This window comes from Podarcis filfolensis (assembly GCF_964270895.1).
Source record: "Podarcis filfolensis genome assembly, chromosome: 2".
Taxonomy (NCBI): domain Eukaryota; kingdom Metazoa; phylum Chordata; class Lepidosauria; order Squamata; family Lacertidae; genus Podarcis; species Podarcis filfolensis.
In genome coordinates, this window is record NC_139605.1 from 86,595,044 (window position 1) to 86,619,723 (window position 24,680).

Here is a 24,680-nt window from a genome sequence, read left to right on the forward strand (position 1 = left end):
AAAACCTCTGTTTTATGCGCATGTGACAACAAATCAATAGAATCCCTTTATCATATCTTGTTTAATTGTCCTTTATATATTGTTCCCCGATCAAGGATTCTGAGTTCAATCATTTTGGAAACTGTGCCTAAACCACCTGAATTACATCTAGCCTATCTACTCCAGGACATTGACTCTTATAGAACATTACAGGTTGCCAGATTCCTGAATTCAGTTCTTTCAAATAAAAGACTTCATGGAATGCTGCATGACTATTAAAAATCTAGTAAACTCTATCCACCATCTTTATATTTAAGGCCACAATATGGTACATCTAGAGATGGTATGTAATGTGAAGGAGATTATGCGTTGAAATATTTTAGTTGATATTTTAGAATGTAAAATGTTATTTTATTTATTGATTGGTCTTATATTGTGGGCTTATAGCCGAATAAAGTATTATCTATCTATCTAACATGCTATGTTATTTAGCAAATGTCTAGCCTGTGTATGTCTCCTAGCCTTATAAACTGTGTTTTTGCAACCAGATGCTTGCTGGAGCAGCCAAAATGAGAGTATCCCTAAACATTTTTTAAGGGGGAAAAAGCACTCATTTAATCTATAACAGTACAGTATTTCACAGTTAACATTCAATGGTGCTTAACATATGTATTTGGTGTCTGGCAAGCAACTGTATTTAGTATCTGACAGCACATGACAGATTACACACAGTGGTGTTTATTTGATGGTGTTTGACAGCTCACAGCTTGCAAAATTTCATATTTGATGCTTGCCAAAAAAGAGCATATTTGACTAAAGTACTGACATTTCAATACTTCAGATGAATTTGAATTTTCCTAATCGAAATTTGAAAAAAGTAAAATTGGAAAAATTAGCAAATTTCAAATTACTACAAATATTTATTTCAGTTTCACTATGCACTCACCAGCCTTCTCCTCTTCTCTCCTTACCAGTTAAAACATATTTACTGCCATTCATTCTAACATAAGCATATGGGTTTCCTTTGAGCAATATGTTGCACTCCCACTGAACCCTAACAGCATCAGATGCATATATTTCTCTCCTCTACCAGAACACAAAATTGGTATCAGGATCAGACCACAATATATAGGCTGCCACCCACTCTTCCCTCCTCTTGTCAATTTATTTTTAGATTGATTCATGGAGCTGAAAGATCTAATTATATCTGTTCGCGTCAAATATGAATGGAAATCTTGCTGGGAGTTAAGGCTGCCAAAAAGGTTTTGACCGAAGAAAGAAGAGGAGGCTGCTGTGTATGCAAATCTCTTCCTATATAAGTAGTCTTGGGACCAGCCTCTCATGTCCTTGCACCAACAGCTTAAAGGTAAGAGTGTGAGAAGCTCGAGTTTAAAAGGAATAGAATCTCACCCTGAATTCTTCACATCCCAGTACATTCCTGCTGCATTTGACATTTCTGAGCACAGATAGCCTGTGTCAATAGGGATTTAAAATCTGCCCATCAGTTGCTACTCTATAATTTATTACTGGACCTTTGATAAAGGATCTATCATTTTTATTTTACAGTATTGGGCAGCTCAACCCTGCTTTACAGTCCACCTGATACCACACAAGGTAAGACACTGATTTATTAATTCCCTGGGGAAAGTCAGATACATGGTAGGAAATGATCTGCATGTTTTTCAGTGGGTTAATTGCTTCCTCCCAACCTTTATGGAACATGTATAGCTATATCAAATTTTGTTATAAAGCAGCATTCCACTTAGCAGGAGGAAGTCAATTTTGGGAACTGGCCTTGAATATACTGATTCTTTTACTATCCCCTCTAATAGAACATCTGCCATAGCACAAACCCATGGGTCAAATTCTGAAAGGATGCACTATGGTAGGGAATCACAGTCTGCATCATGCCATGTATGCATAAAGGCCATAGTCTATATGGCTGTATGAATAATTTTGACATGGGGTTCTACTGTGCAATTCCTGCTGAAAGTTGTGTGGTTTCTAATTTAACTGTAAACATAACAGGTAGCAGTGTAGAAGGGCTGTAGCTCAGTTGTAGAGCATCTGTTTTGCATACAGAAGGTCCCAAGTTTGATATCTGACAACTCCGGGTAGGACTGGGAATGTCCTATCTAAAACCCTGGACAATACTATGGACAATACTGACCTAGATGGACCAATGGTTTGACTTGGTATAAGGCAGCTTCCTAAGTTAATCCTGCTTGACAGAACATCTTGCTTGTTGGCACACGAAAGGACACAATAATACAGTTCAAGCTACAAACTCCTGCAATTCCAGCATTCAAGTTCCTAACAGAGCGGGCTGAAGTAGCTCAATCTAGATGAGTCTGTAGGGGATGAAATCTAGTATCTGGTGTACAGAATCATTTTATAGAGGGATAATTAGTTGTCTTGTAATAAGCAGTCTTGAGGCACTTAGTCTATTGTGCACTGATAAAACAGTAAAGTGTAAGCCACTTGAACTAAAATGATAGTCTTTGGCTAGTTATAAATATAAGATACAAAAAGAGAACAATTATTATTTGTATATTTATGAATCACCTTTTGCATCTTAAGACATAAAAACTAAAATAGTTTTAAAAACAGTACAAAACCAACTGGAGATAGGCATTGAATTTTGTTTTTAATCAAAATAATATTATATTCTAACTCATATCATAAGAAAGAAAACAGTAGCCTTGCTCTGATAAGCACAGTCTAGTCACTTTAATCTTCTTCCTTATTGGCTACAAAAAAAGAATTTATGTGATTATTTATACTCTAGCCTTCAACTGCAGTATCAATTCCTAGGGTGGCTTACAAAATATTAAAAATGACCAAAGCAAACAATAAATCAATCAATCAATCAATCAACCAACCAACCAACCAACCAACCAACCAATAAGGTAATTTGACCCTGGCAGTTCCTTCAGCTTCTGCAGTTTATATAATCCGGTGTAATGGATGACTGAACAAATTCCACAGACCTGAAAATATCTAGATTTCAGGATTCAGAATCTATAGGTGCCAAGTATATGGTATTCCATATGAAAAGTAGGACCTTGGTTCTAAGTGCCAATGGAGCTGGATGTTGCCAACTCTCTGAAATACAGGATGTAACGCCAAAGGAAAAGTTGTATATTGGACGTATGTCCACATTTTCTTTACATGATTCATATTTTTATTTCCTTCAGCTTTTTGTTTGCTGAGCTGCGTGCTATAAACCGCAGTCATGTCTTCAGACGCGGAGATGGCCATCTTCGGGCCAGCTGCCCCCTATCTACGAAAGCCAGAAAAAGAGAGAATTGAGGCCCAGAACAAGCCCTTTGATGCAAAGAATTCAGTCTTTGTGACAGATCCTAAGATATCTTATGTGAAGGCCAGTGTCACAGCCAGGGAAGGAGGGAAGGTCACAGTCAAGACGGAAAACGGAGAAGTGAGTAGAAGGAATGCATTGTTAAAATTGCCTCATCTCTACTTTTTAAGATGATATAAATTGGCCTTTTGTTTCATTGGCGGTCTGTCCTATATTTGTTCATCTTGCCTTTAATCCTTTTCCTCCCAGTCTGTAACAGTCAAGGAAGATCAAGTCTTTTCTATGAATCCTCCCAAATATGACAAAATTGAGGACATGGCCATGATGACCCACCTCCATGAACCTGCTGTCCTGTATAACCTCAAAGAGCGTTATGCAGCCTGGATGATCTATGTAAGTATATTCTGAAGTAAAATGCCTCTCTCTTTTTATGGTGGAACTAGATTTTAATATAGGGGTGAGGAAGTCTGTGGCTCTCCAGATGAGACTCTAACTCCCAGAAACCCCACCTAGCATGATCAATGGACAGTGTGTTGTAATACAGTTATATTTGGAGGGCCATAGGCAGTTCTGACTTTGGGGCAGAAGTCCAGGATCCCTTGCAGCAAAATGCCCTCCATGTGCAGCAGGGCTAGCTTATCACATTTTGAAGTACATGAAGTAATGCACGTTACCATCTAAAGAAGCAGCCTCATAAGACCAATGCCTAAAATTAGCTAACTGCACTTCTGGCCACAGGTTTTCTACCTCTGCTTTAAGACCTCCCAAATATCACTTTCTTCTCTCACACCACACAACCATGTTAGGTTTCTACCTTGTATCAGTTAGCCAGTTTGTATTGCTCTTTTGTGGGCAAAGTAACTATTAGCTGCCAGATCCTATATTATGTTCCTAGTGTCTTGTATCAATCAAGGACAGGAATGTGGCAAAAGTCTACTCACATACAGTGGTACCTCGGGTTACAGACACTTCAGGTTACAAACACTTCAGGTTACAGACTCTGCTAACCCAGAAATAGTACCTCGGGTTAAGAACTTTGCTTCAGGATGAGAACAGAAATTGAGCGGCAGCGGCGTAAGGCCCCATTACCTAAAGTGGTACCTCAGGTTAAGAACAGTTTCAGATTAAGAACAGACCTCCGGAACGGATTAAGTTCTTAACCAGAGGTACCACTGTATTTGATTTCTTTTCTTCTTTTCTTTTCTTTTCTTTTCTTTTCTTTTCTCTCTTCCCTCATTCCCAATGATAAACATCCTGTCCTAAGTATATATCCCTGAATATCCTGCTCAGCTCAAAGTTCCTTAGTTCGGGAATTATATACAATTGACTCACAATTTTTGCAGGGGTTATATTCTGGGGGGTTGTGCATAAAACCAAAATTGTGTATAGCCAAAACAACTCTGAAACTGCCCCCACTTTACTATCCCTACCTTTCTGAAGCCAGTGTGCCAAGCATGCCTTGCCTCCCATGCAAGGCAAAGAGCATCTAAGCTCTCCATCTTGCTTACTACGCTCTGAGAGGTCTTGGGTGGCCCCTGCAATATCCTGTCAGCGCTTTTCAGAGCCTGTGTGAGACCTTCCCAGAGCCTAGTAAGCAAATTTGAGAACTCTTTTCATGCCAGGAAAACCTGCTCCAGGAAGAGCTTTAAAGCAATCTGCATTATGGGCATTTAATCTGTGCGATTTCAGCTCTCCGGTCACCAAGTATGTAAATCTGCAATTGTGCAAGTTAAATTTGTACAAGTTGTGAGCTAACTGCATTTTAAACTCTATTGGGAATATTAGAAAAATCAACATTAGGCTCCTCTGTTGGCTAGCAAGGCCGCTCTTACACTTTAATAACTGTTGATATATACTATTGTTGTACTGTGTATTTTGGGTCTATGGACCACAATAAAGCTCTCTCTCTGTGTGTGTGTGTTACAGTAGACAGGATAAAACAAGCTAGATATGTTTTTCTTCTTCCAGACCTATTCAGGTCTCTTCTGCGTCACTGTCAATCCATACAAGTGGCTGCCAGTGTACAACCCAGAAGTGGTATCTGCCTACAGAGGCAAAAAGCGTCAAGAGGCCCCTCCCCACATCTTCTCCATCTCTGACAATGCCTATCAGTTCATGTTAACTGGTGAGTATATGGATCTCTTTGAAAGAGCGAACATTTTCTCAAGAGAAACCTTAATAATTTTCCTAGGGAATGTGGAGGTCTGTTAAGATAGCATATAGAGAAGCATTAGAAAGCTGGCTCAAAACAAATTAAGAAGTTCCCTAATCATGCTAATACATGTAGTCCAATTCCTGCTCAAAAAGTAACGTTGGCTCATTTTTTCACCAAAAAAGAATACAAAACTTAAAAATCAACAATTGTTGACAAGAAGAAAAAATATCAATATTGCTGAAATGTGATTCCATTTTTCAGTGTAAATAGAGAATATTCAATTTGACTCTTAGAAATGAATGGTTTCATATTTTATTCTTACTGGGGAATTCATTCCTTAAACAAAATTCATGCAGAGCTATTTATAATTAATACACACATGCATAAATGGCACACACAGTTTTGAGAGTCATTGGGAAAAGCAATGAATATGCATTCAAATTATGGAAAACTAATTCAGTTTCCCATTGTTACAGATATTTCATCAAATGGTTTCCACACATTTCTAAGCATACTTTGTAGCCATAGAAGCTATATACTTCCTTAAAAAAAAAAATCCCACAAGCTGTAAAAGATACAAAATCTGTAAAAAATACAGATGAATGTATTTTGTGTGCATGGCTGAGCTCCTCTAGCATCATAGCATATACACAATCTGGGTTTTGCCCTGCATATTTCTTACCTATTATGACCTGCTTGTATGCAAGCCACTGCAAGTTCTTTAATAATTACATGCAGTGTCATCCTAAGCATGTTTGTTTAGAACCAGGTCCCACTGAGTTTAATGGGACTTTTCCTCAAGTTAGCTCACACTGAACCATAGCTGCACTAAATTAATAACAAGTTCTTTTTTGTTATATATCTTTCCAGATCGTGAGAATCAGTCAATCCTGATTACGTAAGTTTATTTCCTTAATGAAATCAATGCTGACTTTGTGATACAGTACAACAGACAATAAAGGAATTTTGTCAAAACTACCTTATCCTACCAAGGAGGAAAGATTACATGTATAGTCCTCTTGAATGCTGGTACAGTAAATCTCCAGTGATCTAGTTTTCTGAAAGTTCTACAGTTGCATTATACAAAATTTCAATTTTATTTCTATAGAAGAGGGGCATTTATCTGACCCCCTAGTTTCTTAGTAGGCTTTGAAGAACATGTGCTGCTTGCTGGCTATTCCTCTCTAATATTCCTTTCTAATAATATGGGGTAATGGCAGGGTAATAATAATAATAATAATAATAATAATAATAATAATAATTTATACCCGACCCATCTGGCAGGGTTTCCCCAGCCACTCTGGGTGGCTCCCAACAGAATAATAATAAGAATAAGCAACAAAACATTAAACATTAAAAACTTCCCTAAACAGGGGGGCCTTCAGATGTCTTCTAAAAGTCAGATAGTTGTTTATTTCCTTGATATCTGATGGGAGGGCATTCTACAGGGCAGGCACCACTACCAAGAAGGCCCTCTGCCTGGTTCCCTGTAGCTTCACTTCTCGCAGTGCGGGAACTGCCAGAAGGCCCTCGGAGCAGGACCTCAGTGTCCGGGCTGAATGTTGAGGGTGGAGACGCTCCTTCAGGTATACTGGGCCGAGGCCGTTTAGGGCTTTAAAGGTCAGCACCAACACTTTGAATTGTGCTCTGAAACGTACTGGGAGCCAATGTAGATATTTCAGGACCAGTGTTATATGGTCTTGGCAGCCACTTCCAGTCACCAGTTCAGCTGCCACATTCTGGATTAGTTGTAGTTTCTGGGTCACCTTCAAAGGTAGCCCCACGTGGAGCGCATTGCAGTAGTCCATGTAACACTCTGATATGTGTTTGATCAACAGTGGAGAATCTGGTGCTGGAAAGACTGTGAACACGAAACGTGTCATCCAATACTTTGCAACAATTGCAGCCACAGGTGACAAGAAAAAGGATGAGCCGGTCGCACAAGGCAAAATGCAGGTAAGCTTTTTGTTAGAAAGGATGAAATGTGCCTTTGCTGCAATTTCTATATATTTAATCTTACAATAATACATACATTGCAGGGTACCCTTGAAGATCAAATCATCAGTGCCAACCCCTTGCTGGAGGCTTTTGGAAACGCAAAGACTGTGAGGAATGACAACTCCTCGCGTTTTGTAAGTCTCCTGCAGAATCTGAACATAGTAGTTGACCTTCACTTTTATAAGGGTGGTCTCATACAGCAAATCTGTAGTAATGTATTTGCCGAATCTGCCTCATAGGATTTGTAATTACATGCCTTTTCTTGTTTAAAGGGTAAATTCATCAGAATCCATTTTGGTGCCACAGGCAAACTGGCTTCTGCTGACATTGAGACATGTAAGGGATGGGATCTTTCTTTCTCTCTCGCTCTCTCACTTGCTTTCTCTTTCACTCACTAGTTTCTTAATTGGTTGCTTCTGTTTCTTGCCAGATCTGCTAGAGAAGTCCAGAGTTACTTTCCAGCTGAAAGCTGAAAGAAGCTACCACATCTTTTATCAGATCATGTCCAACAAGAAGCCAGAACTGATTGGTAAGAGGCATTTGCTATAGTGGCTGTTGCTAAAATCTTGCGCAGATGCTGGATTATGCAATGGATGAAAATCTGTGCTTCTCCTTATTCAGAGATGTTGCTGATTACTACCAACCCATATGACTTTCACTTTGTGAGTCAGGGTGAGATCACTGTTCCCAGCATAGATGATCAAGAAGAATTGATGGCTACAGATGTAAGTAGCATGAACAAATGAGTTTTTTGACGTATCAACTAGAAGTAATATAAAAAATATTCACTTGAACATCTTGATTCAATTGTCAGAGTGCCATTGATATCTTGGGCTTCAATTCTGAGGAAAAGACAGCCATTTACAAGCTAACTGGAGCTGTAATGCACTATGGGAACATGAAGTTCAAGCAGAAGCAACGTGAGGAGCAGGCTGAGCCAGATGGCACTGAAGGTATTTACAGAATTTGCAATGGGACTATGAGCAAAAGCCTTCAACCAAAAAATGCCCTTAATCCTCAGCTGCTCCTAACTTTCACTTGAACAGCTGAAGTCCAATGCATAAGAATGAGAGTCTAAAGTTACAGTCAAGTTACAAAGTTACAAAGTTAACGTTTACCTGCAAGTTTCATTGCGTTCAATGAGGATTAATTTTGAGTAGACGTGTCTAGCTTTATACTATTTTATATTCATTTTCTTGTTTAAGTCAAGCCAGAAAATGTTTGAAAGTCGATATAATCTAGAAATTTGTGATGGAACAGTGATGGAATTTTGGTTGCTATAGTCCTGCCAAATCTATCCTAACTAATCTCCTAGCCACATTATGGTGACAAACATAGGAGTCAACTCTTAGGGGCTGAGGTCCCTTTGCCCTCACTTCCATAAAGTATTTGAAGGGGCTGTACACAACAAAAAAAAGTTAATGGGCATTGCCATTCAAATGGTGTGAGCATGATGCATTTTGGGATCAATTATGTAGGGCAGTGCTTACTCAGCCCCGGCACAATATTTGATTCAAGTTGGCACCTCTAGCGACAAACATAGTTTTAGCTGATTAATTTGTTATTATTTATTAAATTGGTATAATGTCCTTCATCCAAGGATCGCAGGGTGGATCACAGCATAGAAATACAAAGTGAGAACACAAAAATCATAATAGAACAAAAACAAACAATAACTCTTTTCTCACAAACACATTTAAAAGGTCATAGAATGTTAATCAGCCAAAGGCCTGCTTACAGAGAAACACTTTTGCCAGACGCCTAAAGATATGCACCAGGCAAGCCTCCCTAGGCAGAGTATTCCACAAATTGGGAGCCATTGCAGAAAAGGCCTGTTCTGGACCTCTCATGGAGAAGGCACACAAAGAAGGGCCTCAGATGATGACTGCAGAATCCAGATCAGTTTAATATGGGGAAAAGCAGTCCTTGAGGTATTGTGGCCCGGAGTCATTTATAGGTCAAAACCAGCACTTTGAATTGGATCCAGCCACTGCAGTCAGGCCAGGATTGGTATAATAATAATAATAATAATAATAATAATAATAATAATAATAATAATAAATTTATTGTTTATACCCTGCCCATCTGGCTGGGTTTCCCCAGCCAGTCTGGGGGGCTTCCAGCAAAATATTGAAAAATAATAAAATGTCAGACATTAAAAACTTTCCTGAACACGGCTGCCTTCAGCTATTTCCTAAAAGCCGTCTAATTCTTTATCTCCGTCACATTTAATGGGAGGGCTTTCCACAGAGGGGGCGCCACTGCCCAGAAGGCCCTATGCCACCTTGCTCAAACCACCTTGCTCCAGAGAACAGCCTAACAGCCAAATTCTGTACCAGCTGAAGTTTCTAAACCATCTTCAAGGGCAGCTCTACGTTAGTAGTTTCCATGTCATACACCAGGAAGTTAATTTGTGTTCAGAGAGGCAGACCTATTCTTGCTTCTAATCACTGAAAAATGATTTTTTCACATCTTTAAAAAATTAGGGAAAGTATTTTACTACTCTGCTTCTTCTATTTGTATTCCTAGTAAGATCTGTAATATTGTAATATTTCTAGCAGTATTTCTATACAAGCAGTGTTGTTTATTCATACATTCATCCAATGTAGAAAATATTATATATCGGGCTCATAAACCTTTCCTCTTATCTCTGTGCTCAGTTGCTGACAAGGCTGCATACCTCATGAATCTCAATTCAGCAGATCTGCTGAAAGCTCTGTGCTACCCCCGAGTCAAAGTCGGCAATGAGTTTGTCACCAAAGGCCAAACAGTCCAGCAGGTAATGATCTGCAGTACAAAACTCATGGTGGATGGACTCTACTTTGTTGCTCCACTTATATGCTGACCATTGTCATTCTATTCTTATAGGTGTACAACAATGTTGGTGCTCTGGCTAAGGCTGTCTTTGAGAAGATGTTCTTGTGGATGGTCATTCGTATCAACCAGCAGCTGGATACTAAGCAGCCTAGGCAGCACTTCATAGGAGTGTTGGACATTGCTGGCTTTGAGATCTTTGATGTAAGGAAACAGAGCCTTGATGGAAAATTGTGAGAACAGAGATGTGGTGATTCTGATAGTCACAGTAAAACCTTTAAGCAATTAAAGAGTGTAGTTCAATAATGTTCTCAATGCAAAAGCAATGAAGGAGTGAAATTGTTTCCAAGCCGTTAACTGGAGAGGATGCCAGACACAGAAATATCTGGCAGTAATAAGGAATTGTAGATATGATTTGGTATGAAGAGCATGGTTCATAAATCCAAAGCATCTCTGGAGCGAGACAGAGTGTAAGCAATGTATCTGAAAGCACTGGAAGCAGTAAGTTCAGTGAATATGCGTGAATTTGGGCTCAGCAAAGGAGAAAATAATGAGTAGACCTACATGTATGTCCAAAGTTCATTTCGGGGGCCAAAACCAGCCCTCCCGATCCCAATTTTACTTTGGGGTAAAATTGTAAAAAACAACTTTGGTCGGCTCTCACGCATGTTCACTTCATCAAATCTGGCCCTCTTTGAAAAAAGTTTGGGCACCCTGTGATATGAGTTTAAATTACTGCCAAGAACTGTAAAAAAAAACCCATTAATAATTGCAGAAACCTGAAGAGATGTAAGGTTTTTAATATTAACCATTAGAAAACTAGAATGAAGAATACTGTTAAACATGGTGGTCTCTTATACGATATATTTGCACTGTCTAGTTCAACAGCCTGGAGCAGCTCTGCATCAACTTCACCAATGAGAAACTGCAACAGTTTTTCAACCATCACATGTTTGTGCTGGAGCAAGAGGAGTACAAGAAAGAAGGAATCGATTGGGAGTTCATTGACTTTGGAATGGACCTGGCTGCCTGCATTGAACTCATTGAGAAGGTCTCTTAAAAATTACTTGTTTAGCACATGTGTAACTGCAAACAATCCCTGTTTTAGCAAGGTGCTTAAGCTTATGCTTAATTATAAAAATGAATAGCTCCATAATAATAACAGAAATTGTGATGATGCTTTTGTCTAAATTTCATGCAGGACTATGCCATTTTACTAAATGTGCACTATGAATAGTTCACTTTTACTGTCAAATACTAATTACATTAGTTGGTTAGAGTGTGGCACTGATAACACCGGTGTTACAGGTTCAATCCCCATATGGGACAGCTGCATGTACCTGCATTGCAGGGGGTTGGACTAGATGATCCTCAGGGTCCCATCCAACTCTACAATTCTATTAATTTAATTTAGCAATTTTACTTTTACTCTCCTTGTTCCCTCCAGCCAATGGGCATTTTCTCCATCCTAGAAGAAGAGTGCATGTTCCCCAAGGCAACAGACACATCTTTCAAGAACAAGCTCTATGAACAGCATCTTGGCAAATGCAAGAACTTTGAAAAGCCCAAACCTGGCAAAGGGAAGGCTGAGGCTCACTTTGCCCTGGTCCATTATGCTGGCACTGTGGACTACAACATCAGTGGATGGCTGGACAAGAACAAGGACCCCCTGAATGAAAGTGTAATTCAGCTCTACCAGAAATCATCTATGAAGACACTGGCTTTGCTATTTGCTGACCGCCCTGCAGAAGGTAATTCCTGCTGCACTTTGCAATTGGCTCATGAACATAACCCATAATTAGCAACTTAAAGAGATGGTTGCTTTAAATTCTAGTGGTATATGTTTATGTAATTCATTGAAGGATTTTAATTTCATTCATGTATTTTATAATTTTTATGTTTTAGAGGGTGGCGGCGCCAAGAAAGGTGGCAAGAAGAAGGGTTCCTCTTTCCAGACTGTATCTGCTCTCTTTAGGGTAAGCACAACTTCTGTTTGTGAAATGGGGAATAAACTTGCTTTAAATCAATGTCTTTTTCCTAGCTTATATTACGATTTGTCAAATCATAACAAAATCTGAGAGGGGAAAAAACATAAACATAAATAAGATCAATATGTTCAAAATAGATTGTCTACAAAGAGTATATTTATATATCAAAATCTATTTATCTATAGTTATATCTTCAGCAGCTTCCAATGTCAAAGAGGTGGGCTGTGTCTCAGTTGAAAATTTGGCTTCTTCTTGTGTATTAAACATCAACATGCAGGTAAAACAAATATTTCTGACCTCATAGGAGAATTTAAACAAGCTGATGAGCAATTTGAAGAGTACCCACCCTCATTTTGTGCGCTGTCTCATCCCCAATGAAACTAAAACACCTGGTAAGACATTTTAGTAAACATTCTTTGAAAGAGAAGGAAATTCTACCCTGTAGTGTTAATCCATACTCTAATGTTCTCTAAGGTGCCATGGAGCATGAACTTGTATTGCATCAACTGAGATGTAATGGAGTGCTGGAAGGTATCAGAATTTGCAGAAAGGGATTCCCTAGCAGGATCATTTACGGTGATTTTAAGCAGAGGTCTGTATATTCCATACTATTTTACTATTATGCTTCTCAGTTCTTTAAAAATATGTTTTCAATACAATGCAGTATAATCCAAAGCACTAAGAAATAAGTCCCACTAAAGTAAAAGTAAGTGTAGTTAGGATTTCAGCCTTTGTACATGTTAAACTTTTAAGAATGCTGAAAATCAACTAAGAACTCACTGATGGATGATTAGTGTATGTTTATATTGAATGTGGTTGAGAGAACTGGGATGAAATAATAAAAAGGTATACAGTATCAGGGATAGGCTGTGTACTTCCTTAATAGCTGTGTACCTCTCTGTACAGCAATGGAACTTCTTATATTGCATCAGCTTGCAGCAGCATAATTAGATAAGCTGAAAGGCCACCTGCAGTAAGATCATGTTACTAAGAAACATCTTTTCAAATGTTCATCATGTTTAAGAAAGTTTCCCTAGACATAAGTTTTACTTCACAGCCAAATTCAGTTTTTAATCTCTTTCAGATATTATTCTGTAACAAAAACAATTGTGGAAGTTAGTGCCAGCTATCATAATACTTTGGCAAAATAAAAACTGTAAGCTTTTCTCAACAGATACAGGATATTGAATGCAAGTGCCGTCCCAGAGGGACAGTTCATGGATAGCAAGAAAGCTTCTGAGAAGCTTCTCGGTTCTATCGATGTTGACCATACCCAATATAAATTTGGCCACACAAAGGTAAAATTACTTTTTATTACAAGACTGTAATATTTGAGTTTGTTGAGACAGTGACCAATACTTTGTAATATTTTCTTTTCCCAGGTCTTCTTCAAAGCTGGCCTTTTGGGTACTCTAGAGGAGATGAGAGATGATAAGTTGGCACAGCTGATTACACGCACCCAAGCTGTTTGCCGTGGTTACCTGATGAGAGTGGAGTTCAAGAAAATGATGGAAAGGAGGTAGAGTTTCATAGTCTGTAACAGGACTCATTGCGTGCCCAGGAGGAGACTCCCCGGACCCAAGAGACCACCAGAAGGAATAATGACTTGTGACAATGTGTTATGGAATAAAAATTGGCCACAACTTTATTAAACCTTTCAGATGTAGGAAGACCTTGACTTAGGCATTGGGCGTGTATCCCTCCCAGCCCCCAGCCGGGGTAACTGGAACTCCTCATGGTGAATGGGATATGGGACATGCACAGCAAGATGCTTGTGTATGTTGGCAGCCCATATCCCCGCAATGCAGGGGAGTTCACTGACAACCTTTCAGTGTATGGCCAGTGACTCCCTTATATAAACCCCTTTAAGAGGGGACCCTGGAATCGCCGCTGCGGGGGGGTGAGTCACCACTTCACCCCCCACCCCATTTAGGGAAGATAGACTAAAGGATTCCGCCCAAGGCCTAAAACCGACAATGCAGGGAAATTCCTTCCCGGCTCTTCAATAGCAACCATCCAAAGATGTAGCAGCATACGCAAAACATTGTCTAATGCTTTTTGCAGGTTAACGAAAGGGAGGGTTGGGCGGGTGAAGCTCCAGAGCCGCCTATTTAAGCAACTGGCCCCACCACCCTGTGGTGCTGATTGGCTGAGGTTTGGCAGAAACCTCCAATGACTAGCACAGGGAGGCAGGCCAGCCCAAACAGCTGGTGGGTCCCACGTGACTGGGGTGCTGTGCGCAGCCCTGCAAAGGGCACCCACAAAGGAAGGTGTCAGCGCTCATTATCAAACTGGCAATGGGTCCAGTTTGATAATGAGTCCATCAACACATGCAGGTTTAATACAGATTAAAGAAACTTGAAAACAAATTTTATTTTGGAATCGTCCTTAAGATCTAGTATGCTTTCTTTACAGAGAGTCTATCTTCACTATTCAGTACAATGTCCGCTCATTCATGAATGTGAAGACTTGGGCTTGGATGAAGTTGTACTTCAAGATCAAACCTCTGCTGAAGAGTGCTGAGTCAGAGAAGGAGATGGCCAACATGAAGGAAGAGTTTGAGAAAACTAAAGAAGAGCTTGCCAAATCAGAGGCCAAACGGAAGGAGCTAGAAGAAAAAATGGTGTCTCTGATGCAAGAGAAGAATGACTTGCAACTCCAAGTCCAATCTGTAAGCATCACTGGTAACATTAAATGTTTTTGTCCTAGTGACTCAATGCCTGACAGATATAGATTGGATACAAGAATTCAAAAAGTGCTGAGAAATTTTGGAGCTAATAAAACTTATTTAAAAAGATAATTATAGATATCAAATACATAATAAAGTGCAGGAACAAGGAAAGATAGAAAGGGAAGAAGAAAAATCCTCAGTTCCACCTCTTCATTTTTATTCATTACTTTTATCCCACATTACCTTACTTTGCCTGATAACTCTTGCTTCCACACATGTCTCTGCCCACTTCCTCCTTCAACCCACTACTTAGTTTCTCCCCTGCCTCCAACCCTTGCTCATGTCTCCACTAGCTGCCTTCTCTCTATCTTCCCTATGCTAAACTTCACTGCACACTTTATTACCTTCTTCCCTTGTTCAGTGCCCCCCTTTTCTGCTCTGTTAGCAAAGGCCAAACTTCCCAAAGTAAGACAGATCAAGTTTCCTCCCTGGCCCCTCCCACTCAAACAGTTGCATATCAATGTGCAGATTGTCCTTGAATCCCTGGTAAAGGAATTTGATCAAACTTTTGCTTATGTGGTGTATGTCTCAACTAAAAAACTACTTAACTCAACAAGACGAGAGAGATGCATTAAAAATATGTTTTCAACCTACAGGAATCTGATGGCTTGGCAGATGCTGAGGAGAGATGTGACCAGCTGATCAAAACCAAAATTCAGCTGGAAGCTAAAATTAAGGAGCTGACTGAACGGGCAGAGGATGAGGAGGAAATGAATGCTGAGCTGACAGCCAAAAAGAGGAAACTGGAAGATGAATGCTCAGAGCTGAAGAAAGACATTGATGATCTGGAGTTAACACTGGCCAAGGTGGAAAAGGAGAAGCATGCCACAGAAAACAAGGTAATGATCACAATGTCCTCAGATCTGCAACCAATAGTCAGAATGTGGTACAGTATTGTCATTCCAGGGTAGAATGATATATTGAATCTGTTTGTTCATTTCTAAAAGGTGAAAAACCTCACTGAAGAGATGGCAGTCTTGGATGAGAACATTGCCAAACTGACCAAAGAAAAGAAAGCCCTCCAAGAGGCCCATCAACAGACCTTGGATGACCTGCAGGCAGAGGAGGACAAAGTCAATACTCTGACCAAAGCAAAGACCAAGCTGGAGCAGCAAGTGGACGATGTAAGCACCAACATATGCAGAAGAATAACCGTGGGGTGAAAGTAGTATTAGAGTGACAAAGTCTTTGTCCCCTCTTTGTCCTTAGCTTGAAGGGTCCCTGGAGCAAGAAAAGAAACTTCGCATGGACCTGGAAAGATCCAAGAGGAAGCTTGAAGGTGATCTGAAGCTGGCCCAGGAATCCACAATGGATTTGGAGAATGATAAGCAGCAGCTGGATGAAAAGCTTAAGAAGTAAGTATGGTTTACTGTCTAGAAGACCTTTTGGGAGCTCTTTATGGCGCCCAGCCCTCTTAGAATTTGACTGAGAAAACCTTGTGTTTTGTTGTGAAAAGGAAAGACTTTGAAATCAGCCAGCTACAAAGCAAAATTGAAGATGAGCAGGCCTTGGGCTCCCAGCTTCAGAAGAAGATAAAGGAGTTACAGGCAAGTCAAGCACATATTGACTCCATCATACAAAAATCAGTTCATCAGGGAAGACTCTGAGTGTTAATGGCTGCTTCTCCTTCTCTAGGCCCGTATTGAGGAACTGGAGGAAGAGATTGAGGCTGAGCGTGCATCTCGGGCCAAAGCAGAGAAGCAGCGGGCTGATCTCTCCAGAGAACTTGAAGAGATCAGTGAGCGTCTGGAGGAAGCTGGTGGGGCAACCGCAGCTCAGATTGAGATGAACAAGAAACGTGAGGCAGAATTCCAGAAAATGCGCAGGGACCTTGAAGAAGCCACTCTGCAACATGAAGCCACATCGGCTGCTCTCCGCAAGAAGCATGCAGACAGTGCAGCTGAACTTGGGGAACAAATTGATAACCTGCAACGTGTGAAACAGAAGCTGGAGAAGGAGAAGAGTGAGCTGAAGATGGAGATTGATGACCTTGCCAGTAATATGGAATCTGTCTCTAAATCTAAGGTATTGTACTTCAGTGCATTAGGGAAGGGATGCAAGAACTACTGCATCATCTCATAAGCATTTGACACATGTTTTTCTAAGAGCTAAGCTGCCAGAACATCTCTAAACCTGACCTTAGGCTAAAGTTGAAGCAAAGTCAGATTGTATAGCATAAGCAAATGAAGCAGTACTAAAACATATTCTGGATGCCAAGAATTACTTGTTAAAGTACACTATATATGAAAAATGGGCAATATTTTTAATGATTAGACTGTAAAAGTTCTGCTCCTAAGTGTACAATACAGTATTTAATTACTGCTGGGTAGTCAATGTAATTGCTAGATGAATTAATTAGGTGTTTATATATTTTATCACCTATAAAGAATACACAGGTAAACACATTCCTCCACTGTTTCATGAAATTATGTTGTGTGTGTTAATATACTGAAGACTTTGTGTTCAAAGATTGCCTATAAGAATCTGACTTGAGGAAGGCAATCAAATTAATAGATTTCAGCACAATTATTGGATTTTAGCTCTTTGCAAAGTTTGTAATTTCCATGTCAAATTGTGCCAAACTTCAGAATTTGGTTTAAATGTATGCTGCCATTTACTTAGGCTGCAATGAAACTTACATTAGCATTAATACAAATTTATAAATTATCTGTATTGTTTTCATAGTTTTACTTTCTTTTTAAAGAATGTTCTTACTCATATATCAGTTTGAAGACTATTTCAATGTTTTTCCAATTGCCCATTTCAGTCAGCTCTTGAGAAATTATCCCGCTCCTTGGAAGATCAGCTGAGTGAGGTTAAAGCAAAGGAGGAAGAGCACCAGCGCACAATTAATGACCTGACTGCTCAAAGAGCACGTCTGCAGACAGAAGCAGGTAAGGCACGTGACTGGTTACACACAGCAAGTTACACACTGTAACACATTATATACACTGTGAAAGTTGTTTGTAAATTCTCGTAAGAAATGTAACTTGCAGCTGATTTTAACATCAAAGGATCACAACACTGATAATGTGAAGTATAGCATTAAATTACGTAATTAATGTATCAAGGTTGTGATTCCAAAGTCAGAGAGTGGCACGTGGTCTCTAAGCAAGTGCTCTCAGCCAAATGTACAGTCTCTTCTACAATCAGATCATTCCACTTTTTGTAAAGTTCTAAACTTTTCACTTCTACATCCGTGGTGCAAGCTCTCCTGATCTGAGTACTTGTGTATATCACAGCAGGAAGAAAAGTGAAAGTGTATGCTCTTCTCAATTAGTATTTGAGGAATGTGGGGTTTATGTGGCATTATGTATAACCTCAGACATGACTGTATAGCTAATTTTATTATTTTTAAACTCCCAGTTGTTCCATTTCTTCTTGAGTACAGTTTTTTCAGTCAACTTTATTCCAGTCCTATTAAATATTCTCTTTTGCTCTTCTCAGGTGAATTTGCTCGCCAAGTAGAAGAAAAAGATGCTTTGATTTCTCAACTTTCAAGAGGCAAGCAAGGTTTTACTCAACAGGTTGAAGAACTGAAGAGGCAACTTGAAGAAGAAACAAAGGTGGGTATTATGACTAGATCTAATAAATGGATTTTCAGTGCTGTATTGCAAATCCTGCATGCTGCTGTACAGGGCTAAAGTGTTATGGAAATATCTTAGAAATTTTATTATTTTCGTTTAAAAATTATACCGCCTTTTATCCTCCATCTTTTATCCTTTGAGTTGTTCAAAGCAGTTTAGTTCAAAAGTGACTATAAAAGCAACAATAATCCAAACATCAAAACACAAATTAACAAACTAAAAACAGTAACATTGTACAGACGAAACCATATGTAATGAACTGATATTTGAGCTGTACAGCAATGTCATGGAAATAACCCCCCCCCAAAAAAAAATTACTTAGGCTAGGGATGGGGAACCTGTGTTCCTCCAGGTGTTGTTGGACTCCCATCATCCCTGACCATTGGTCATACTGGTTGAGGCGATGGGAGCTGGAAGTCCATGGGTTTTCCATCTCAGACTGCAGTCCTAAACATACTTGCTAGGCAGAAAGATCCACGGAACTCAAGAGACTTAATTTCACACAAAAAAATCTAGGCAAATCACTTAACAAATATTTTAATTTCTCCAGGCTAAGAATGCATTGGCCCATGCCTTGCAATCTGCTCGTCATGACTGTGACTTGCTCAGGGAACAATTTGAAGAGGAACAGGAAGCAAAGGCTGAGCTGCAACGTGCCATGTCCAAGGCAAACAGTGAGGTTGCCCAATGGAGAACTAAATACGAGACTGATGCAATCCAGCGCACTGAAGAACTAGAAGAGGCCAAGTATGTTGGGAAGATTGAGATAAAAAGTGTTATTCTGCTACAAAACGTTGCAATATTTTTGACTAGGAATTAAAAAATTGCAACTCTCCATTCTCGCTTGGAGTGGTTAAGAGACTGCTTGCTTGTCCACATGCACCCCAGGCTGCTCCTCTGCTGCTCTGGGCTGTTACAGCAGCCCTGTGGCCCATTCCCCAATCAGCCAGCGGCACTATTAGAAGTGTGAGCAAAGTGCCCAGAGAGAGTGGAGCACTCAAGGGGGGGGGGGAGAGAGAGAGGGGGGGAGAGTTGCAGGAGGAAAGAAAAGGGAGGGAGGGGCACAAATGATGGTGGGGCGCACCGATACAGCTCCTTGCCATGGGTACAAGATCATCTGGGTATGCCTCTGTTCTCATTCAGGAAGTCCCTTTCCTGCCAGCCAATCAGTGAGGGTTTGGAGGCTTCTAGGCCACCAACGTAGCACTCACTTCTTCACCAATCAGCCAACCCATTTCATTCTTACACAACACCCAGGTTTTCCCACTGATTCAGGGTTCTGTGGGTACTTAGCATTCAAAGTCCTCACTGGGCTGTTTTGGGGGTTCTCCCACAAGTTCTCCCCAAATGTTTTTTATACTTTTGGACACCTTGGGGTTCCCTCCTTCTGTCCCTCTATGATGTCTGTAACAGAAGTTATGCAATGCCTATGGTAGGATAATAGACCTTCCTGCTTACCCAAGCAGATTCATGCAATTTACTACTGACTTTTTTATCTTCAAGGAAAAAACTTGCCCAGCGCCTGCAGGATGCTGAAGAGCACGTAGAAGCTGTGAATTCCAAATGTGCTTCCCTTGAGAAGACAAAGCAAAGGCTACAGAATGAAGTGGAGGACCTGATGATTGATGTGGAAAGGTCCAATGCAGCCTGTGCAGCTCTAGATAAGAAGCAGAAGAACTTTGATAAGGTATTTTTTGACTTTTTTTTAATGAACATATTGCATGAAGTTCTCAGGTCTAATGAATTCATTGCTTATTTCTTGGTGGTGTTTTACAGATTCTGGCAGACTGGAAACAGAAATTTGAAGAAGCCCAGTCTGAACTGGAAGCTTCCCAGAAGGAGTCTCGCTCTCTCAGCACAGAGCTCTTTAAGATGAAGAATGCTTATGAGGAATCCTTGGATCACTTGGAAACCTTGAAGCGTGAGAACAAGAATCTCCAACGTGAGTTAATAATTGTATATTCTAAGAAGCAGGTTTAGAATACTATAGGCACAAAACTGAGAAGCTATGTCTTACTTCCAAAGAACCAGCTGAATCATATAACTTCAAACAAGCCTTCTCCCTGATTCCAGGACAGACCCTGGTGTCCATAAGGTCATGCACTGTGTGTGCAGAACAACTAATCTATTCTACAAGGATGAGCTGAATTTAAAAAATAAAGCACTTTACCCCTCACCCCCATCTCACCCAAATGCTGTGTATCATCATCCATATTACAACAACTAAACTATTCATCTATTTCTCTTTACTTTGTGTAAAACCAATAGAGGAGATTTCTGATCTCACGGAACAGATCGCTGAGGGTGGAAAGGCTATCCATGAATTGGAGAAAGTGAAGAAGCAGATTGAGCAAGAGAAGTCTGAACTGCAGGCTTCTCTAGAGGAAGCTGAGGTACACACACATATATATATATCATTCTTCTTAGAGAAAACAGGATAAAAGTTTCTTGTTCTATGATGTAAAATAAAACACTTAAAGAATTACTAACAGTGTTAACAGAATCGTGATGGACACTTCTGTTTTGCTGTTGACTGGAGGAAAGAATGCACAAAATATTTTCTTTTAAAGATGATGTCTAATGCATTTTAATAAAATGGAGAGGGGGCACTTATTTTAGTCTATTATTAATAGCTAATATAAATGGCTTTCTTAAGGCCTCACTGGAACATGAAGAAGGCAAAATCCTCCGCATCCAACTAGAGCTCAATCAGGTGAAGGCTGATATTGACAGGAGAATTGCAGAGAAAGATGAAGAAATTGATCAGCTGAAGAGGAATCATCTGAGAGTAGTAGAGTCCATGCAGAGCACACTAGATGCTGAAGTCAGGAGCCGGAATGATGCCCTGAGAGTAAAGAAGAAGATGGAGGGAGATCTGAATGAAATGGAAATCCAGCTGAGCCATGCCAACCGCCAAGCTGCTGAGGCATTAAAGAACCTCAGGAACACACAAGGGCAGCTTAAGGTATCTACAGTACAATGCCACACAGTTGAAAGTGAAATCCTGGAACTGCCATGTAATTAAGGACTTTGTATCTCATAATAATTTGTTTGATAGGATACACAACTGCACTTGGATGATGCTGTTCGAAGCCAGGAAGATCTGAAGGAGCAAGTAGCCATGGTTGAGCGCAGAGCTAACCTTATGCAGGCTGAGATTGAGGAGCTCCGTGCAGCTCTGGAACAGACAGAGAGGGGCAGGAAAGTGGCTGAACAGGAGCTTCTGGATGCCAGTGAGCGTGTGCAACTTCTTCACACACAGGTAAGCTTCTAATATTGTAATGTGCCCCACCTTTCATTAACTGATAGAGAAGAGCAGGCTGTTTATCTTTGGGGATGTTCTCTTCCATCCTGCTTCACCTTTAGCCATATTACTTGAAGGAAACAAAGCTATGCCTAAATAATCTTTGCTTGCTCTTATACAAAACGTCTGTGGACATGACTATTTAGCTTATTTCTCTATGATTAGATTCAATGGTATGCATACTATGATATTTCCATCTCATTTGAAACTCTGGGGATTTAGGAATAAGAAATTCCAGGCAACTATTTGAGGCAGAGCTTCATTGAGTTCATTTCTAAGTAGATGTCATTATTTCCTGCCTTTTAAAAATTCTGTCTTAGCTGTTTTAAGGCAATTTTTCAAATATGTTTTTTCCCCAAACAGAATACCAGCTTGATCAACACCAAGAAGAAGCTGGAAACAGACATTGCACAAATCCAAGGTGAAGTGGAAGAGACTATTCAAGAAGCCCGCAATGCAGAAGACAAGGCCAAGAAGGCCATCACTGATGTGAGTTGGACTGAGTTTCCTTTTGAAATCTGAACCTGTATACACTTGGTATGGCTGATTTCTTGAACTGGTTTGGCAACTTTATTAATAGGCGGCCATGATGGCTGAGGAACTCAAGAAGGAACAAGACACCAGTGCCCACCTGGAGAGGATGAAGAAGAACTTGGAGCAGACCGTAAAGGACCTGCAACACCGTCTTGATGAGGCAGAACAGCTGGCAATGAAGGGTGGCAAGAAGCAGCTCCAGAAACTGGAGCACAGAGTGCGTATTCCTCATATATCTGTAGTCTTTATACATTTTGAACGTAAAGAATGCAATGGAATGCAAATTCTCCCTTCTTCTGTGCCTTCCTCAGGTACGTGAGCTGGAAGCTGAAGTTGAGAATGAGCAGAAGCGTGGTGCTGATGCTATCAAGGGTGTGCGCAAATATGAGAGACGGGTCAAGGAGCTGACCTACCAGGTGAGGGTGATAAATGTTTTTTCAATAATACAGTGAAAGAAATGCTACTGAAGTTATTGACCACTCAAACTGGAAATGTTTAATAGTAGTGAAATAGAGTGAGAGAAATTCTTTTCAAAAATATTTTCTTCCTCAAAGGTTTGTAATGGGGTAAATTCTTTATTTTCCCCTATTACAATATAAGCAGCTCCATCACTCAATAACCCTTCTGTGCAAGCCAACATAAACATGCCACCTCATTCCCATGCCCTGATATCCCCAACCAACCAAAAATACGGCCAATGCACAGCCCCCCTGCCCAAAAAACATCACAAGCTATTCATTTCCTCTTATCAAGCCCTTAACCTCGCTAATTCATGGAATGCTCTCCCACAACACATAGTGCAAGTTTCACTCTAGAAAAATATATTATTTAAGAAAATCAAACTGAGGAATGAATTTTAAATTATATAAACTCACTTTTTTCTTCCATTTGTTCAGTCTGAGGAAGATCGGAAGAATGTTCTGAGGCTTCAGGATCTGGTGGACAAACTGCAAATGAAAGTGAAAGCTTATAAGAGACAATCTGAAGAAGCTGTAAGTATTGCACTGAAGATGGAACAATGGTTACATTTCAAATAAATCTGATTATTTTTGAATAATTTTGAAATAAAACAGAAGTTGAATTTTTCATACTATGGTTTTCATAATTTTATTCTCAGGAGGAACAATCCAACCTCAACCTCTCCAAATACCGCAAGATTCAGCATGAGCTGGAAGAAGCTGAAGAGAGGGCTGACATTGCAGAGTCACAGGTCAACAAACTGCGGGTGAAATCCCGTGATGCTGGAAAGGCAGTCAAAAGTGAAGAATAAGCATGTATAGAAACTTCAAGGTGACTGAAGAAATACACAAAATGTGAAGCTCTTCATCGCTTTGATGTGTAATTATTGTTTGTTCTGTCCTCGGTGTCTAGGAAATAAAGACTGTAGAAACCTTTGCATACATAAAAATGTGCCATCCTGGTGTTATCCTGGTGTTATCTCAAGCTTTTCCTCATCTGGTGGGTCTCCAAAGTGGTGAATAAGATTAAGTGAGCACTTAGACTAATATTAAGTAGTCAGTTGTGACTGTAGTAGTTATTCCATTCACATATAGCTGTTCTTTCTTGTGCCTCAGTTTTCTGATTATCAAAACTAAAATGCAAGTACTGTGCTTAAGAAGAGCCTAAAGGCCCATCTAGTCTAGCATCCTATTTCCTATGGTGGCCAACCAATTGATTCTACAAAGTCAACAAGAAAGGCATCAAAATGTAGTAGTTCTCCTTTATTTGTTGCCTCTCAGCAGCTGAGTTTCAGAGGAATCACTGGATATTTTTTCATTTATTTACAATGTCCATATGCTGCCTTTCAAGCCAAAGCTTTCCTAAGGAAGCTTATGAAACATTATTAAAAGCCACAGTTCAAATTTTAAAACACAAATGAAATAATTCAAATAATTCAAATCAACATCAGATTAAAACAATTTAAAATCAAACTTACAGAATGCAGACTGAAACATTTTTCACTTCCATTTAAGAACAGAGCAAACCTATTTCTTTGGGATAGAGTTCCAAGGGTGTGTGGCCACCACTGAAAAGGCCCTGTCTCTAGGGACCAACTAGTATGAGGGACTTATGGCAAGCAGGGCCCCAGAGGTTATACCTGCCCCTTGCAGTTAACAGCAATTGACAAAACGATATAGTATATCCCTGGTGTACAGGTGTTACCTGAGCTTCTGGCTTAGGAAACAAACGAAACAACAACCACCACCCCAAATTAGCACCCCAGACAGGAGTTTCTGCTCTCATTCAGGACTTGTTTTACTGTATGTCCCA

At 40.0% G+C, this 24,680-nt stretch overlaps 1 protein-coding gene and 1 long non-coding RNA gene across 2 annotated transcripts in view; one reads left to right on the forward strand and one right to left on the reverse strand.

The window, feature by feature from the left end:
• LOC310755343 overlaps positions 1-23,355 on the reverse strand; it is a 183,660-nt gene extending 160,305 nt beyond the window's left edge. The window contains exon 1 of the long non-coding RNA XR_014544309.1: positions 23,285-23,355. This is a non-coding gene — a long non-coding RNA (uncharacterized lncRNA). The remainder of the gene's footprint in view (positions 1-23,284) is intronic.
• Positions 1,159-23,817, forward strand: LOC310755299 (myosin-1B). The gene is made up of 40 exons (XM_083597836.1): positions 1,159-1,345; positions 1,546-1,593; positions 3,177-3,418; positions 3,548-3,691; positions 5,267-5,423; positions 6,324-6,351; positions 7,292-7,409; positions 7,493-7,585; positions 7,724-7,787; positions 7,882-7,980; positions 8,073-8,176; positions 8,266-8,404; positions 10,112-10,230; positions 10,320-10,469; positions 11,146-11,316; positions 11,713-12,016; positions 12,171-12,241; positions 12,558-12,645; positions 12,728-12,845; positions 13,428-13,551; positions 13,636-13,772; positions 14,669-14,924; positions 15,581-15,823; positions 15,932-16,108; positions 16,194-16,339; positions 16,441-16,531; positions 16,620-17,009; positions 17,752-17,878; positions 18,432-18,550; positions 19,122-19,318; positions 20,075-20,258; positions 20,348-20,513; positions 20,840-20,964; positions 21,228-21,536; positions 21,630-21,833; positions 22,239-22,364; positions 22,456-22,626; positions 22,721-22,825; positions 23,306-23,401; positions 23,527-23,817. The coding sequence occupies exons 3-40, from the start codon at positions 3,215-3,217 to the stop codon at positions 23,677-23,679; spliced, it is 5,817 nt and encodes a 1,938-aa protein (XP_083453962.1). The 5' UTR covers positions 1,159-1,345; positions 1,546-1,593; positions 3,177-3,214; the 3' UTR covers positions 23,680-23,817.
• The last annotated feature ends 863 nt before the right edge of the window (positions 23,818-24,680 follow it).